General features: G+C 41.6%; 2 protein-coding genes across 7 annotated transcripts in view; both read right to left on the reverse strand.

Annotated features, from left to right (window-relative positions):
• The window catches only part of klhl3 (kelch-like family member 3), a 14,125-nt gene extending 1,316 nt beyond the window's left edge, over nucleotides 1–12,809 (reverse strand). The window contains exons 1-15 of one of the 4 annotated variants that reach the window (XM_043257642.1): nucleotides 12,518–12,808; nucleotides 11,819–11,941; nucleotides 11,256–11,362; nucleotides 10,840–10,961; nucleotides 9,321–9,483; nucleotides 9,101–9,210; nucleotides 8,228–8,344; nucleotides 7,184–7,333; nucleotides 6,427–6,544; nucleotides 5,252–5,449; nucleotides 4,487–4,588; nucleotides 3,518–3,646; nucleotides 3,306–3,446; nucleotides 2,051–2,194; nucleotides 1–1,968 (exon numbers count right to left, since the gene is read on the reverse strand). The exon at nucleotides 1–1,968 is cut by the window's left edge and continues 1,316 nt beyond it. In XM_043257642.1, the coding sequence (XP_043113577.1) occupies nucleotides 1,940–1,968; nucleotides 2,051–2,194; nucleotides 3,306–3,446; nucleotides 3,518–3,646; nucleotides 4,487–4,588; nucleotides 5,252–5,449; nucleotides 6,427–6,544; nucleotides 7,184–7,333; nucleotides 8,228–8,344; nucleotides 9,101–9,210; nucleotides 9,321–9,483; nucleotides 10,840–10,961; nucleotides 11,256–11,362; nucleotides 11,819–11,941; nucleotides 12,518–12,531 (1,767 nt within the window). In that variant the 5' untranslated portion in view covers nucleotides 12,532–12,808 and the 3' untranslated portion in view covers nucleotides 1–1,939. Of the gene's footprint in view, nucleotides 1,969–2,050; nucleotides 2,195–3,305; nucleotides 3,447–3,517; nucleotides 3,647–4,486; nucleotides 4,589–5,251; nucleotides 5,450–6,426; nucleotides 6,545–7,183; nucleotides 7,334–8,227; nucleotides 8,345–9,100; nucleotides 9,211–9,320; nucleotides 9,484–10,839; nucleotides 10,962–11,255; nucleotides 11,363–11,818; nucleotides 11,942–12,517 lie in introns of those variants that run through there. The other 3 variants (XM_043257643.1, XM_043257644.1, XM_043257645.1) reach the window with 3 other exon arrangements.
• A 185-nt stretch (nucleotides 12,810–12,994) lies between these two features.
• On the reverse strand, nucleotides 12,995–17,924 carry hnrnpa0a (heterogeneous nuclear ribonucleoprotein A0a). Of its 3 annotated transcripts, none has more exons than XM_043257650.1 (4): nucleotides 17,036–17,924; nucleotides 13,880–14,004; nucleotides 13,737–13,797; nucleotides 12,995–13,122 (listed from the first exon to the last, which is right to left on the reverse strand). In XM_043257650.1, exons 1-2 carry the CDS (start codon nucleotides 17,859–17,861, stop codon nucleotides 13,949–13,951), a joined length of 882 nt encoding a protein of 293 aa, XP_043113585.1. In that variant the 5' UTR covers nucleotides 17,862–17,924; the 3' UTR covers nucleotides 12,995–13,122; nucleotides 13,737–13,797; nucleotides 13,880–13,948. The 3 variants fall into 3 exon arrangements, with proteins under 3 accessions (XP_043113585.1, XP_043113584.1, XP_043113583.1); XM_043257649.1 differs by having other exon boundaries at nucleotides 14,370–17,922; XM_043257648.1 differs by having other exon boundaries at nucleotides 13,880–17,922.
• Nucleotides 17,925–18,439: the final 515 nt, after the last annotated feature.

The following is an 18,439-nucleotide window of genomic DNA, read 5'->3' on the forward strand; positions in this document are numbered from 1 at the left end:
TCAAATTATATTAAAATCACCTGCGGGAGATTCGGGAGCTTCAAACGTTTGCCCAATCATTACGTTGCATCCGAACGCGGTGATAGGACGTCCCTCCTGTCTGTCAAACCGCGGCCAATGGCGAGAGTCTGAGGGCGGGGCTTCCGCGCAGAGTCGAGCGGGAGCGCGAAGAGAAATTAAGATTTCCTCGCGGAAGAAGCCAAAAACGTGACGATTTGTCAAAATACACAGAGGTCAAACGTAAAAAAAAAATAATATCGTAATTGATTTTAATGGAATGGTTAGGTTTAAATCAAGAAGAACGAAATGTCCCTGCTGCACGCGGCTCTGGATTGCAGGTAAAGTTAATAATGTTATAAATTATGTTCGGTTTTCTTGCACAAGACCTCAGTGTGTCGTAAGGGAATTAGTTTTGTACTTTTTTACTCGATTTTTGTCAATGACCGAGAAATACGGTTCCAGCAACAACAAAAAAATGCTATTCTACTGAAGAAAAAAAAAATCACCTACATCTTGGGATATACTTCTAGTTTACCAGCAAGTATCTAAATACGCTCGAAGTCTGCTCGGTCGCCGTTTGAATGCAAAGTTAATGCAAATCTAAAATCACGTGTTTAAGGTCACTTTCCCGCGCATCTTCTTCCGTCCCAGCCATGATGTCCGACTGCTGCCCCCCAGCGACAACCTCGACGCACGGCAGCCGCATTCTCTTAACAAAGCTTAATTTATTAATACATCTTGTTTAGAAATACATAAATACCTTGTTCACAAACCACATTCGTGCATAATCCGTAGATGCACCGCACTGGAATGTCCTGGATGGTGATGTGCGAAGACAACGGAGGCAGTTACACCAGGCCTAGAGTAACCGAGGACGAAAACCTCCAGAAACAATGTTTTACTGCATAGCGTGGCTTTCAGATCGGCATGTCTCCGAATTAAAAAGAAAGCGTGGGAATATGTGGGAACGTTGGCAGTGTTTTGTTAATAACTCGTAGTTGTTACCAATGAAATTCCACAATGGTCAGTCTACAGTGAAGCTTTACACATCCTATAACCCAATAATGAGGAAAACGAAGGCTTAGTATTTCTTAAACTGAAGTAAAACGGTCTTCCGAAGTAATAAATGGTGCGCTTGACGCGAACCTGTGCTGTCTCGAGATTTGCCTGCAAATGAAATGGCTGAATAATCGAGCCGTGCAATTTCACCAAAAAGCGCTTATTTCAGTGATAGAGAGAGAGTTATCGTGACCGAAGACGGACTCCTCGTGTCCGACTGCACACCAAAAATGCGTCATGAAAAGTGCTTATGTACAAGTAACTAACATACAGCATTATCCGTATGAATTATGAGTCGCATTTGGCACGTTAACCGGTACGGTCGCGAGCTGAAACTTCGCTAACGTGACCGTACCTTTTACCCTGTGAGATGCGCGTGATCGGTTGAACATCCCTAACACTACATGGCACGGTTTAAACCTGTTCCCATAACACTTTCATATAAAGGTAAAGTGACCCTGTAACAAAAACCGGAAGCCGGTGATATCCAGTCTTGGTCCGCTTTAAAGGGTGTGATATGCATTAGTGTAGAAACAGTTCTGACATCTTGCGGGCGAGTGTTCGTTCGGAGCGTTGTGGGTCAGTAGTAAAGCATCTGTTGGCACGATCTTCACCTGCAACAGCTCACGGAGGCGTCCCATATATATGTATAGATGCTCTGTCCAGGCCGGTTATAAACGAGGTTTGATTTCGTACGACCTCTCTGTTAATAACAGGGCTAAATGGCACTTTCTGGAGACTGGGAGAGGTCAGGGTTTGTGTGTGTGTGTGTGTGTGTGAGAGGCAGCCAGGCTTTGAGATGGAGAGCTTAAATCACAGTCTGTCTGTCACAGCTCGGCCCTCGGCGGCTGAGAAGAGACCTGCTGCCTAGAACCTTTAGTCATAACGGCTTGTCGATGACTGACACCCCTGAAACAGACGAGAGAGCGGTTCAGTTTAGTTTGTTTAGACGAGCTGGATACGCGGGGGTCGCGTTGAGAGCGATGCAGACCTGCGTAGCTGCGTCCGTTGCTCATGTTGGTGGGGATGAGACTCCATTTATCTGCAGCTGGGTCGTAGTACTCCACGGAGGACAGGTTGCACGAGCCGTCGTCTCCTCCGATCACATACAGGAAGCCGTTTATGGCACACACTCCTAGAGACAAACACGCTTAACTTGCCTCTTCTTGTAAACTGTGATAGTAGAGGTATCGCTGCGTAGTGGCTTATATGAAAACGATATGTCCACAGGAATGAAGAGCACGGGTATATTTGTAGCAATGACCAAAAATGCATTGCACGGGTTTCTTTTATGCCAAAAAACATTCAATAAAAATCATGTTCCACGAAGATATTTTGTACATTTTCTGCCATAAATATTAAAACATAATTGCATGTGTTTGCAATAATAATCTTCAGATTTAAATAATTGTTTTTTGGCCAAATATCGTGCTTATAAATGAAAAGCTTATTTATTCAAATTATAATACTTTTTTTTTTTTTTAATTTATATATATTTCACTTAAAAAAATTTAACTAATAATTTTAATATTTATAAATGGTATATCTTTTTAACATTTAGATTTGTCTGACAAATAAAATGCTTTCCTATATCTCGCACGCACTTTTAGAAGTGTTTTTAATAAACATGAATATAAATGTAAGCCAACAAATAAACAACATCAAAAGCAGCATAAAGCCAAATAGTCTAAACCTGACCAATAAAAGAGATTAGAAGAAAAGTCTATTATGCTGCCATCTAGTGATCCACCACTGCAGATTTGATCATGTTTTATTTTATTACAAATGTTCCCAGTAATGCAATTAAAATGAATATATTTTGTTAGCAAGTATTCTAGAGTAATATTTATGTAATTCTTATTAATTTTCAATGAAAAAAATGATAGGTTTCATAAATGTGGACTAGTTATAAGGAGTCATAAGGAATTTAACTTATTGATTCAGTTTATACTAATCAGTTTATATAACAATATATTAAATATCATATTTACAAATGTTTTTCTTGCATTACACTGGTTTATTTATAATCTTTAAAATGATTCCTTAATTATTAAATAGTAGTATGCGTAGTAATTACACTGCAGCATGCACTCTTTCATGAGACGTTATTTCAGAGATAATACGGTTAAAACAGCCATGGGATCGATGCAAACCTCAAGTTTCACGAGGAATCGTCTGCTATTTCATGCATTATGAAGCTGGACTACAGTGGGAAATCTTTTCAATTATTAGTGTCCGTGTCTCACCTGCGTTCCTCCGGCACATGTTCATGTCACACACCTGCCTCCAGGTGTTAGTGGCGGGGTCGTAGACCTCCACGCTCTTCCTCACCAGAGGGCCGTCGTGTCCACCTGCGGCGTACAGCTGTCCCCCGAGCACTCCGACACCTGCACAAACACCCGCTCACATCACTGTACGAGTCCGCAGAAGTGAGCCCAAATCACGAAGAGGAACTAACCGGCTCCGCTGCGTCTGGTGCTCATGTCCGCCACATAGCACCACTTGTTACTGACCGGGTTATACTCCTCTACAGTACTCAGGCACTGCCGGGACGCTCCGTCATAACCTCCAACGGCATAAAGCTTTCCTGTGCAAACAGTAGGAGACACGGCGTGGAAATCACAAACATGCACAGACAAGCTTATAGGGGTCATATGATGTTGCTAAAAAGAACATTGCTTTATGTATTGGCTATAATGCAATGCGTTTATGTGGCTTTTTTCAACATGCTGTACATTACTGTTTCTCCTCTAAGCCCCGCCTTCCTGAAACGGGTCGACGTGTACAAGGCTTATCGTTCTATAAAAGCTAGCTGCGCTCTAATTGGCCAGCTATCCGGTGCATTGCGATTGGCCCGAATACCTCAAGCATAAAGTAAATATCAAGCCCGTTAACATAAAGTGAGGACGTGTCCCGGCGCAAAAGCAATATTTGTTGTGTCCGGCGGAGACATGTTTAGTCATACTGCCTCGCTTTATAGTCTCTGCTCTGCAGGTTTTTAAGAATCAGTTCTCTGTTTAGCTGAACTGTTCTGGAGCAGTGTTGTAAACACTGATAAACACTGGTTTCTAGTTGTCTTTTACAAGCACAAAGTAGTTTCTATTACAGCGTCTCTGGAACACGGCGCCTGCAGCAACAGAATAATAGCTTTTTTGGCGGTGTTATAAAATAAACCCACGCAGTGACCTAGGAAAGTGGGGGTGTAACTTTTTATAAACGCATATTTGCTTTCGAATCTTTAGTCTCTGCAACGTCTAGTTCGTAACACTTGAAATCGCATCATATGACCCCGTGAGCCGAAAGGTGAAATGCTGCTGTAAAATCGTGCCACCTAAAAGCTTTTTATATTTGCATGCTTAATGTGACGTGCATGTTCGCGCTTCGATGAGCAGATTGATCTACACACAGCAAACTCAAAAGTGCTCACCGTCGACCACTCCTACCCCAACACTGCTGCGCCTGGTGTTCATGGGAGCCACGAACATCCACTCATTAGCCTTGGGGTTGTACGCCTCCACTGACGACAGGCCTACAGAGAGACAGAGATTACAGATAACTCTCAGTGACTAATCAGGATGACTCATTTTACATCATGTACCTGAACGCTTTTAAATTATTTTTAATCAAACTTGTTTTAACACGCCTTATTGCTATTAAAAAAAATGGAATAAATGCGTGTATTTTATTTATATCAACACCATAAAATGAATTAAGCATCATTTTACAGCAGGGTCTCGTATTAAGTGCCAAACTGGACTTAATCTAAGGATCAACTGAAGGTGATTAGACTTAAAGAAGCCCGTTTCGCAGCTGTACATCACCAGCCTTCATTATTTTAATTATTTGTTTCATACATAGTCTAATTGCTTGAAAGTTTAGACGCATGGTTTGCATATTTACACACTATTTGTGAATGCAGTCAAAGCTAATTGGTCTGACACAGTAGGGAACAATTATTAGTATAGCATTAATAACTTACTAATCGTGCGATATGGTAATCAATAAAAAAAGTGACTAATCTCTAATCTGATGAGCATTTTAAAATTGAAATGAGCATATAATCCAGATTACATGTAATCAGTTACTATCCAGCACTGCTGATTAACCCACTTTTGCTAAATGAGAGTTTGTGGGGGTCTTACTGAGCTCAAACGTGAACGAATACGCCCTTTCAACTTAATGAAAGGTATACCTGTACTCCCGTCAAAGCCCCCGACGGCGTACAGCAGGTCTCCCAGTACAGCCGCTCCTAAAGTGCTGCGGCGCTCTTGCATGCTGGGAACTGAGCTCCACTGGTCCTTCAGCCCATCATACACGTCCACCGTCCGCACGCGCAGAGAGCCGTTGAATCCCCCCACGGCATACACCTTACCAGCCATGAACACCACTCCTACAGGACGCACACACACAGTAAGACCAGGGCTGCGCCATTAATACAAATCCAATCTCTGATTGGACGTGTGCATCTCCGTCTGAAGGCATGCTCTCGCTCAAGAAAGATAAGGCATGCGTTGTAGGAAAATTGAACGGCTTTCATCGATTCAGGCCTTCGAATGGAGATTTATGGGAACACTTCCTATGAAGCCCGTAATTATAATACATTATACGGGTATAACACACATATCCATAATTCATTATGAAAAAAAACCTGCAGAACATCTCATGAATAATCCTAAAAACAAGAGTATGATTATTTATAACACGCAATGAATATCATATTAGATCCACTTTATTTATAATGGTTTATTTGGGATCTGCACAGTAGCTTATAAAATCGTGTGAGTGGTTAAGTGCTGAGTGTTATTTGAGAGTTTGCTTTGAGGCTAAGTGGAAAAAAAGCAATGTTTATTATATAAAAGTAAGAGTATTAGGTAGAATGTTTATCCAATACTCAGTATGTCTGCTGAGAAAACAATTGTATTGGTATAACTATTACCTAAGTCTCATATCTTACCATTTTGCTTATGTGACTTTTCTTAAAGAGGACCAGTACGACTTGTGATGCATTATAACTATCAGAAATATAATCCATTGTAACTTTAGTGGATGCATTGTGTTCACTGTGTGTTATAAATGATCGCACTCTTAATCTATAACCATAAATAAGTAAATATAGCACATTAAAACGTATATTCATGAGATGATGCATATTCTAAAGTCATTTGTAATGCATTATACATTCATTATAATGCCTTAAGAGCGCCCTTATAATGTAACTTAAATACAGGCTTCATGGAAAATGTTACCAGATTTACTGCTGATCACAGAACCACGCTTCACTGAAAGATAGGATTTGCGTTTGATTACTCGTGCATCCCTAGTTTAAACCACAACGAAGACCCGTTTAGAGATGAGGGACAGAAGAACCTGCTCGACAGCGTCTGGAGGGCAAGTCGGCCACCTGGTACCAGCGGTCCTCTTGAAAGTCATAACACTCCACGCTGCGAATGGCTTTAGGTGCCTGACCCCCAACCACCATCATCACCTGTCAGGTTCACAACGAAATCAACAGTCAATGAGTCAGTACATTCATGCAGGTCTTCTGACTGTGGCTATGGTGGTAAAAAAAAAATGCTCACAGTTTATGGTAGTCAGTTTATTGATGCCACTGTGGCGATACAAATTTAAGAAACTGTTTAACCTATGTTCTGACAAAACTGTATTTTTGCTGTATTTGTACAGCATCTGCAAACAATGTTGTAACTGTTGTAAAGCTGGAAGGCATTTTGAGATAATCAGATATAATAATACTAATAATAATAATATTTTCAAAGAATTTGGGTTTTATTGTTTTTTTTTTAACGGCATCGGGACCATACTCACAAAAGGCGTCTTAGAAATAAAAGGAGCTCCTAACTTGTCAATTTAAATAATGTTGCTGGGCAAGATAGACAGCCATCCTTAAATCTAGTTTGGTTTTCTTTTACGTTTGCATGACATCTTTCTATAAGCCATGATTACTCGGGTAGTCTGTTTATTAAAAGGCTGCTGATATCCAGGGAAGTCCTTTAACTCTGCATCCATACTTGCAGCTATTTTGAACATGCAAGCTTGATGCCTTTAGCCATACGGGTCAGCAGTGAGGTGTATAAATATAATAATAATATTGTGTGTATATTAATACCTTGGGCAGACTGATGGGTGTGCGTGGTCTGGTTCTGTCAGTCTTTATAAGGTGCCTCTGGTCTGCAGGTAAAAGGTGGTACTTCATCGCCTCGATGAGAAAGTCCTTACACGTGTTGTTGTTTTTTATTAAGGGCTCCTCCTCTACAATCTGCACAAATACACAATCTTTGAAATAATGCTTGAATTATGATATATTTATAATGCTTGAACTACAGAGGAATAGTGTGTAGAGATTCACTCAACTCGATGCAAGATTTTTTTTTTTTAATCACTATTTTTTAACAAAATGAAAGTGTCTTTAGAAAATAATACTTTTATGTGCTTTATAAATGCTGCACATTTCTTTGTGAAATTTAGAGACAACCACTGCATTTTAAAGAGATAGTTCACCCCAAAAAGTCTTTAGTTACTCGCCCTTATGTTGCTTATACTATGCCCTATAAGTATGTATTCTTTTTTAAAAGTATAGTAGGCAAACATAACTGCGTCTTTGATGCTTTAATAGTAGCATTTGTTGATAAAAGCATTAAAAAAAAACCTTTGAAAAAGCTAACCGATAAAGGCAGGCATACGTTTTCATGCTACTCTTCTGTCATGATCATTTTATTTCGAAAAAAAGATCAGCACTCTTCTATGATTTCACCTCTGACCTAAAGCCCTCATGTTTTGCCGCAAACAGTAGTCGTGAGTAAAACATATTGTCATCTTTGCAGCACTGTGATATGAAGACTGTACAAAGTCACACATCTGTAGCAATAGTGTGAAAGTGGATATCACATAACAGGCACAATACTGGTGCAAACATAGATATCTGTTGGTGCTAAACATGCGTTATCGTTTTTGAACTATATCCCCTTTGGAGAGCTTTTCAAAAAGCTCAGTTTTCCTTGACTGAAAAAACCTGACACCGTCTCAGTGTGGACGGAAGACCAACATGACAAACTAAAACGTATTAGTGTGGACAAGGCCTAAACTTCACGATCTTTCACATTTTGCTTGGTTACATCCCCAGGACTCGCTATGAATTGGTGCACAGTCGTACCTGAACCAGGTAATCTCTGGATAGCAGCGGCAGCCGAACGTGTTCCATGAGTCTAGGCATGTGCTCGAGACGGGCCTCTTTGTCGTGCTTTATCCAGGCGATCATGGCTTCAAACACCTGGGGTTGTAACGGACGAGAACAAAGTCTATTATATGAATGCAGCTCACAGGCCGCCGTCCTCCGCTGCCTGTGTGTCGCTGCTCGGATGACACTGAAGCATCTGACAGATGACAGCTGCCATCAAGTGGGTGTGTGAGCGCAGACTGGAGACACAAGTTCCTCGTAAGCAGACAGCAGCTAATGCAGTGTGACTGACAGATGGCTCGTCGTCTTCTCACCAGCATGCACATGTAAAAAAACCAAGCATCAACCGTCTGCTGTCTACAAATCAAGCGAGGATGAGCTAAAAACAGGCTCTGTGATAGGGCTGTCAAAATGGCTGAAAACTCGATTTTGTACTCAAATATCTAATTATAATTAAAAGGCATTATTTTAATTGGGGAAGGGAACCTAATTAGAATTAGGTTGCTTAAACAATTAGGAGTTCTTGAAAACAGTTGGAATTTTAGGAGGCTTTCTAAACCTGCATCTCTTGCGTGGGATGCAAATGCAACAGCGATAGATGTCCTTTTAGAAAATGCATGCTTGGTTTATGCATTAATGTTCTCTTTTTCCACAATATAAACAACACAGAGCCACATCTAGTGAGTTCAACTGGATAGGCTTTAAAAAAAAAAGCAATGGCACCTATATTATTCCAACGCGTATTCAAAATGCATTTTTTTTATTACTCTGTGATGTGATGAATGAGGAAGAAACCAAGAAGCACAAAGTGGGAAGAAACAACTTGGACAATTAAGCAGATAGTGTCACCTTCTCTTCAGTGGACACTGTCAGTTTGTCACTGGATATCAGACTGCACACCTGCTGCAGGGAGAGGGCCATGAACTCCTCACCCACCATGACGTCTGTGAAGTGCTGCTCTGCTCGAAACAAGAGAACTTGCTCAAAAAGCTGCATCTCTGCATAAAAATACACACCGGTGGGTTGCTTTTTTCCATCCCGCAATGACTCAAGAGAGAAGAGCGCTCACCGGCGTACGCGTGGGCCTGGCTGAGCAGTCCTGTGCAGGCGTGAAGGTCAGCGAACGCTCGGATGCCCAGGCAGTTGGTGGGATGAAGCTGCGACTGAAGGAAGTCGCAGCAAACCTGTCGGACATCCATCAACTGGAGCAGGCTGGCAGCTGGGAGCAACACCTGGACACCGCAGGAATACACACACACACACTAAACGTGAGGTAACCAGGCGGGATGCTTGCAGACCGGATTCATGATGACTAACCAGTACAGGTTATGTAATAATGACTTCTTTTTTTATATAGCTAAGGAATTGTGCATTGTGTCAATCAATATAATACACGTGCGTCGGAATATAATGCATACGTTCACTACCAATCAAAGAGATCTTCAAATGTTTTTTAGACTTGAAGTCTCTTACGCTCACCAAGGATACATTTGATTAATAAATACAGTAATATTGTGCAATATATACGATTTTTTTGTATATATTACTAAATTTCGTATATATTTTTGTATTATTTATGTGTAACTTATTCCCGTGATCAAAGCTGAACATTATATAATTCATTATTATTAATGTTGAAAACCATGAATAGATTTTTTTTTTTTCAGGCATCTTTGATAAGATAAAAAAAATCTTTTGTAACATGCAAAATCTGTAAATCAATGTAATGCATTCTTGATCAATGATCATTTCTTCTTCGAAAAAAAAATCAATCTTACTGACCTAAAGTCTACTAATTAATTAGTTCTGCCAATAATTTTTCATCTCTTTTAACAGTAATGATTCATTAAGGAATTCAAAATGAATTACATTTGACTTTAAACATTTATCATTCATCATTTTCAATGAAACATTATTTTAATAGAGACCGAATTATTAACGGATCGTTGTAAAAGCTATTTTCTCCACCTTAAGGGTTATGCTAAATTCGTTTTATTAAGCGAAATTAAGAAGATCGATGAATTTAACCCAGAATCTGCTACTCGGCATGCAAGTAAAGGCTTCAGGAAAAAACGAGACTAATATAGAAAAGCGCATCTGCACATTTTAGCTCAATGGCCACTTTCTTTCTAGAAAAGGAAAGAAAACAGCCTTTAGGGAAATACAACATAGGGTGAATGCGGCACTCAATGGCATTGTTAAAATCCCCAAGGACCAACTAAGCCATAAACAGCCTCTACCCCCACCGGAGCATCTGTCCCTCCTATACAGATGAAAACTAGGCCACTTCCTGCATAACTGCCACGAAGCTTCTCAGATCATCTGTTCTCCACCGCTGTATTCTGTAAGTCCAAACGAAAGCCCCACATACAGACTGAGACTGTACTGAGGCAACAGAGCTCCAACACAAAGGGCAAAGTGCTCATGGCAGAAAACTTCCTGCCCCGCTCTGCTAGTTTCCTTCGCTAATAATGAGAGGAAATACCCTGCCCCTCAGCACTCACAACAGAGCCCCAGATCTCCAGAGCCAGGGAGCACAAAGAGCTAGTCAATAGTTACGTTACGTGCAGTCTTCAAGGAGCCATTACCTGAACGTTATCTTCAGACACTTCGATCTCAGCAGTGTAAATGTAGTCCACCAGCTTCAAGAGCGTCTGTCCATCAACATCCCTGATCTCCACATGGTGAGCCTTGCTTTCGCTCATGTCACCTGCACACATCAAGCAGAACTCGGACACACAAACTCTTAAAAGCTATCAAAATCACGTAACGTCGTAATTGCAGGTCTCCGACTCAGTTCCTGGAGGGCCACGGCTCTGGCTCCAACCCTAATTAAACAAACCCGAAGCTGCCAATCGAGCTCCTACTAGGCGTGTTAGAAACGTCCATGCAGGTGCGTTGAGGCACCGGCCCTCCAGGAACGAGATTAAATTAAACCTTGAGGAACACGCGGCTCCCACATGAGTGTAAAAAGAAATAAAGCATTTGGGATGTGATGCACTACCCGTGAACATGGCGCAGAAGTAAGGACTGCAGGATGCTAAAACTACTCTGTGTGCTGGAACCTCCACTTCACCCGCCACCAGCAGAACGTCACAAAGCATCCTCCGGCTGTGATTAGAAAGAAAATAAAGAGTGGTGTTTTCCTAGCCGTACTGGAAGCCCGCATAGATCGCAGATGTTAACAAATCTCTATGATCTACATGGACTCGCGTTGCTTTTGGAAAACACAGGCTAGAAATATCTTGTGGACACACTAACGCGGATGATAATTTACTTCGGGTCAAGTCAGGTTTAGCTGCACGGTGCTTTTCGCAATGCACATTGTTCCAAAGCAGCATTGCAAATGTTTATAATATGCTAATATCTTCATGCCTTTTTAGTTGCATTAAGCAAATCGCATTAGCTGAGAAATGCTAAGTAGTGCGTATCACCTATACGTATGAGGAATTGGGGTATATTCCAACTTTATACAGACCTAGCTTTTTTTTTGCAATATTTTTTTTTATTTTATCCTTTCGGTGACTGACTAACAAGCTGCTGAATAAGTTGCATCAGTTTACCAACCTTCTCAAGTCATTCATGAGCCGAAAGGCTTTCCTCATGTGTGTGTGACTGAAGGTGTGCAGCCCTGGGTCTTTGGCATCTTCCTGCGAGTCCAAACTAGGCAGAGGACAAGGGACTCCGAATCTAATGAATGAATCAAAGACATATTTGCAACCAACGTGTTCGTTAACAAATCCGTGTTTGTTAAAATCCCGTTCAGCGCGGTACCAAATCCAAGCCCTTGCTCTCGACAAAACTGAAAGCGTGCTACTTTTGCGTGACAGTTATTCGCTTGCAATTTTGCTCACGCTGGATGAAGTCAGTTCACGGACCACATCAATGGATAGGAAATCAGTTACCGCAGGAGGCGATTAGCACCACGGTTTATTATCATTTATAATGCCTCGTGAACCGCTGGCCTGGCTAATACTGCGTTATTTCAAACATTTACCAAGGTGCTTACTATCGTTTAAATACATATATGTAACTCTTAAACGTGAAGTATGATGTTAGCATGTTAAAAACAGACTTTAAGCGAATACACAACAGACCGCTAGCAACTTAGCCGCTACAAATAGTACCAACAGCGAGTCGAAACGCGTTCTCCAGTACATTTTACAGTTAAAATAACAGTGCTGTCTATTACTAGTCACGTCGATTTGCACTACTAAAAAAATATGGTAGTTAACCGCACATTTTCCCCGCTCTCGTCCCACTTACCCGTCACAGTCCATGGTTCGAGCGGATCGCGCTAGGCAGACGGCTAAAAGTTAGCTTGCTACATCATTTTCGGCAGGTTTTGCGAGTCTCCGGCGTTACGTTCATCGACGCTTGCGTTCGCTTAAAGCCTCGGGTCAAACGCCGGACGTTTTCATCGGGCTGTTTCGTGGAAGATGAGATGGCAGGGGTTGTTTACCGGGCTGGTTAGCAGCTCGCGGCTACCGATAGGCTCGCTGACTTTTACACCCAAGAACGTCGTAGCGGTCCTCCATCATCACCGTCAGCGCGTCGCCTGGCAACAGCGACACAACCGCTTCAACATCTCCAAGGTCACTCTTTAGAGCCACTGCACTAACATGCTTCTTAAAGTTAATCATTTATCGTTATAAATGTACATGGTTTCCTTTTTTCATCCTGTAACACCACTTGCATTCAAACAAAAAAAAACGGACTCAAATACAGGTGTTTTTTTTTTTATATTTATTATTATTAAATTCATCAGACATTATTTTCCAAGTGCATTTCGCCATTTAACTCCAGTCAAAAGGAACCGTAAGCAGTCGCCCTCCAAGCAGCATTATCGTGGTATCATCTTGGCACCAGGCCTGTAAAAAATAAACAGAAGATGCATTTTGCAGCTTAGTGAACACAACAGACGCCAGGTAGAAATTTGTCGCAGTGATCGCCCTCATGACTTTATAAAATCTCAGCCCACAAAAAGAGACTTGACAAACCATGGTAAGCTTAATCGTGATTGTCGATTCTCCCCTTGAAACAGGAATTGCGATTAATAGATTAAATGTGGCCATCACAATTTATGAAATTATGGTTTTAAGTGGCATGTTATACCTTTGTTTGAAGCAGCTGAACGTCGTGTGTTAGATAAAAATATGAAAACTAACTGAAAAACATATTGCTTTTCAAAACTATAAAAATCGGATCAGTTTATTCTATAAAGTAAAAAGCATGGTATAACAATGTTAAACTAAATTAAAACAATGGATAATCGACAAGCAACTAGTATACCATAAATGGACTTTGAATAAATGTAATTATTTTTTCAAAATCACAAACAAAACACTCTTTATCATGGCTTATATATATAAGAATTGAAAGGATTATTGCAATATGATTGTTTGCATTATACCTATGTCAGAAGTCTCAAGTCTACTTTATTTATATATATATAGATATACACCCAACTTGTGTAAAATCTTACCATGAGCATCTTGCCTCGCAGGGGTCCACGGGAATCTGGCGCATGCATTCATATGCAAACTCTGCAAAGCAGAAAATCAAAGAAAGTCTGTAAAGATAGCAATTGGTGCGAAAATCCAAAAGGGTCAAAAAAAACCTCCTTACCAAACTCTACAGAGTCCTTTCTTCCGTCTTTCAGACCAACTGGATTCACAGCCGCGGGGGGGAGGCTCATCAAGCGGCCGCGCTTAGAAGTGAGATTTTATTAAAACCCATCCATTGCATTCTCTCTGTGGAAAAAGAAGACAGACGCAGATGCACGTGAGCGTCGGGGTCGACGAGCGGGCGTCCTGAAACATGCCTAGCTACACAACCCCTTCGGATTTACACACTGTGCCTTTAAGAAGGGTCTATGCAGAAGGTGCGCTTTGAAAAAAAAAAAAAAAATGGCAGCACTTTTTGAAAAGGCCAATGCCGAGAGGTTGTACAGTTGCATCTTCGCTAGTCTCGCTCAAGTTATCAACAAAAAAAAAAAAAAAAAAATCCACTGCCCTCTTAGACTGCCAGAAATGTAGGACAACACACGAGCAAAACACCGAGATGAGGAGGGGAGGGGGATTGATAAGATGTAAAGTAAATAACTGAAAGCACAAACCTTGCTTAATAAATGCTGATCTCCTTTGCATTTGATGTCATTAATATCTGGAACTAATGCATCAAGTATACAGGAACTATAAGCTCCGTTCTCCGGTTTGACCTTAAACTGGAAATCGGCTAAAATATTGGATTAAGACATAACTACATAGACCACAATCACCACAGCGGCACACACATAGAACTACAAGAGCATGTTCTACTTTCCACTTTTCCTCTATGTTACATGGTCGCCGCCAGTTAACGCTATTCAACAGCTAGAATTTAGGAAATGCTGAAATAAAGTTGCATGCACGCTTTACGTTGACGACTCACAAATACCTGATTTCGTTCCAGGTGGATCCAAAGTATGTTAAAAAGACACACCCGATGTAATGTCTGGTGTATAAAGCATTTCTACAAACCTGGAAACCTGGTGCGTTTATCCTACGGATTTTCAGCTGGGTTTCTACATCTCTGGAGTAGCCCTGGAGAATCCAATGACGTAGTAGTGGACACAGCTAAGGTATAGATCCGTCTTATTTGATCACTAAAAGTATTGGAACAAAGCTCTAAACATATTTTGAGAATAAAGACAACATATGGTTGGGAAAATATTGACATCCCCACACGTCTGATGCAAAGAAATGTCATTAATGTGGAGCACTAGCGCCGATGCCCAATAAAGGCAAAGGTTGGCCTCCGCTTTTAGTCTTATCTAGATTGAAAAGACAAAAATCGCTACACGGGCCTCATATGCGACCCAATAAATCTCAGCTGGCCATAAACCATAATGGCTACGGAATAATGACTTTTATTAACAGAAATACATACAGTTCAGTTGTATCTGAAATAAACAATATTCAATAGGTTATTCCGTTGAAGCAGTAATACAATGAGACAAGAGCATTTAAGTCCTTTACTAAGTGATTAAACGGTAGAAAAACAACTCAAATCGGTCTTCAGGGTCCCGACGAAAAAGGTTCGCTGTAACACCAATGACAATATTTTCATAATGTGCTTGAACTATTTAACAAATGACACTAAGTGGGAGGAGACACAAGTTAGTCACTATATTAATGGACGTTGAGGGCCGTTTTAGGGAGCCTGAAACTAGTTCTTTAACTTGCTACGTTTTTGAGACGCCAAAGGAATTTCTGTTTATGCCAAGACGTTCATGCTAGCTTCTAGTTGCCGTCGAGCCTAATTGAGGACAAGTTCAGTCTTTCATTGGTTGGCGGCAGACTGTGCAGCGAGTCGAGTTCAACAATGCCCATCCACAGCTGCCTCGTAATTTTTCCCATTCATTTTCGAAAAGCAAAGAGTTATAATTGACTCAATGAACGCCACGGCGTTTGACTTAAAGCAAAAAATAAATACAAATAATGAAGTAATGCAATTCTGACTGTTTTTTAAAGGCCTTGAGTGCGTGTACAGAAACAAAATGGTTTACCGTAAAATAAGCAAGTGTGTATATATACAAAAAAAAATCATGGCGGCTGCTGAAATGCTTTAAGATGTTCGGAAGAATCGCGGTTAATCGCGTATTTGCGAAATGAGACGAAAGCAATGCTCAATAAACGTACGTAACGTCGAATTAACCCCGTGGCTCACGGTAGCTCTCGACTTTTGCGAACGCGAATGGGATTTTTCCTTCAGGCGATATGCTAATCTCGCCTGCTGCCAGCCAATGGATTTTTAAATCTCTGCAGGGGTTCGCCGCGATTGGCTCTCAATCGGATTTAAAAGCAGGGCTGCGAAAGAATTAAATCGCGCTCAAAATAAAAAGTTTGCTTACATATGCATATTAATTACGAATATATAGATACACGCGTGTATATATATTTTGCAAAATATTTGTATGGTGTACTTTAAGTTTTCCTTAATATAAACATTTCCTATTTCTTTATCCATACATACACGTGAGTATTATTATATATATATATATATATATATATATATATATATATATATATATATATATATATATATATATATATATATATATATATATAGTAAGCATGTAAACAAACCTTATTTTTGCATGCAATTAATTGTTTTGCAGCCCTGTAAGTGTACTGAAAAGAAAAGACACAATAAAAATACAATACACATACTAAAAGGAGGAAAACACATGCCTACGCTAATTAACAAGCAAAAACACTACTCTTAACTTAATCCCAAAGCACAAAAAAAAACGTGAGTAACAGTTTCCCAAACAGGTAGCCTGCCCCGGACACCACTGGCCAGTCTTATAATAAAGTAGAGATCCAGAGTAGTAGTCCTACGTCTTGCAGAAAAAAAAAAGAAAAACTCCCTAGTGCTTCAGGGAAAGAGCAAAAGGATGTGTGGTAGTAGCAGTAACAGCTGTGAGATGTCGAGTAAAGTCGGACAGGTGAGCCCTACCTATGATCTGCTAGGCTGGATAAAAGTCGTGAGCTCCTGAATGGAGGCTCGAGTGTTTCAGTCAACGCCACGCCACGTTAAGGTGGCCCACTCTGGCTACTTATCTGAAGATAACGTGTGGTCAAAACTGTGATGTGGGCTGGGGAAGGAGCTGCTCTTAATTTGCGACCTAACGTTAGGCTCCCGGCTAATACGAGCCTCCGTAACCCCCCCTGCCGTAACCACCGCCACCACCACCGCCTCCTCGGGAGTAAGGAGCGTTGCTTCTGCCCGAGTAATTACCTTTCATTGGGCCATAGCCAGAGGACTGCTGGCCATAGCCGCTGCCAAAGTCATTGTAGCCGTTACCACCGCCGTAGCCCTCCATTTGGTCCCCGTAGCCTCCCCCATACCCGCCACCGTATCCGCCTCCGTAGCCTCCGCCGTAGCCGTCGTTGCCTCCGTAGCCGCCTCCGCCGCCGCCGTAGTTGCCGTATCCGCTGCCGCGCCCGCCGTAGCCGTTCTGCGGTCTCCCCATCCCCCTCCCGCGGCCGCCGCGACCGCCCCGGCTCCCAGCGGCCTGCATCTCCTGCTTGGTGAGGGCTTTCTTCACCTCCACTTTGTGCCCGTTAATAACGTGGTACTTGAGCACCACGGCTTTGTCGGCCGAGTCGTTGTCCTCGAAATACACGAAGCCGAAGCCTCGCTTCTTGCCGGTCTCTTTGTCCGTGATCACCTCCGCCTTCTCCACCGCACCGAACTGGGAGAAGCAGTCGCGGAGGTGATCCTCCTCGATATCGTCTTTAAGCCCGCCGATGAAGATCTTCTTCACCTTCGCGAGGGCCTCGGGTTTGCCAGCGTCTTCCCGGGCCACGGCCCGCTTCAGCTCGACGTTGTTGCCGTCCAGGACGTGCGGTCGCGCCGCCATGGCCGAGTCCGCCTCCTCGGGACTCGAATAGGTCACGAAACCGAAGCAACGCGAGCGCTTTAGCTGCTGGTTCTGCACCACCACGCAGTCCGTGAGCGTGCCGTATTGCTCGAAATGATTTCGCAGCCCGTCGTCGGTGGTCTGCACGTTGAGGCCGCCGACGAACAGCTTGCACAGTTGGTTTTCCATTTGGGCCGTCATTTTCGCAACCTAATCTCTGCTGGGTTGATGTAAAATGGCGGAGAAATATAAATGGCGGCGGCGGTGCGGACGGATGATGTCATGTAAACGGAACCACGCCCACCGCAGTGTGAGATCAACGGGTGCAGTGTTGCCAAGTCCACGGTTTTCCCGCGGTATTGAGATACTTTAAATTATAGTAATTTATAGTAAACACTGCAGTGTTTTATTTATTTATTTATTTATTTATTGTTAATTAGTTGCTGACTGTGGTAATAACAACTTTATTAATATAAACAAATTACTTCACCCAATAGTGTATAATAGGGCGTATTATAATACACTACAGTTTAATGTAGTAAAAACTATTATTATTTATTCCAGTTTATATGCTGTGGCATTCATTAACGATGTGTTGTAGCTACTATAATATATACAGTATAGTTCAAAACACTATAGTATTTACTATAAATTAATTTTCTTTTTTTCAAGTGGGAGTTGCTGTTGTTTGGGGGTTTTTTTTTGTGTCAACAGGACTTTGTGATCAGTGCCAGATACCCAAGAATGAAGAACATGTTGTGTTTTGCAAAAAAATAGGA

The sequence above is a fragment of the Puntigrus tetrazona genome, chromosome 14, assembly GCF_018831695.1.
Source record: "Puntigrus tetrazona isolate hp1 chromosome 14, ASM1883169v1, whole genome shotgun sequence".
NCBI lineage: Eukaryota > Metazoa > Chordata > Actinopteri > Cypriniformes > Cyprinidae > Puntigrus > Puntigrus tetrazona.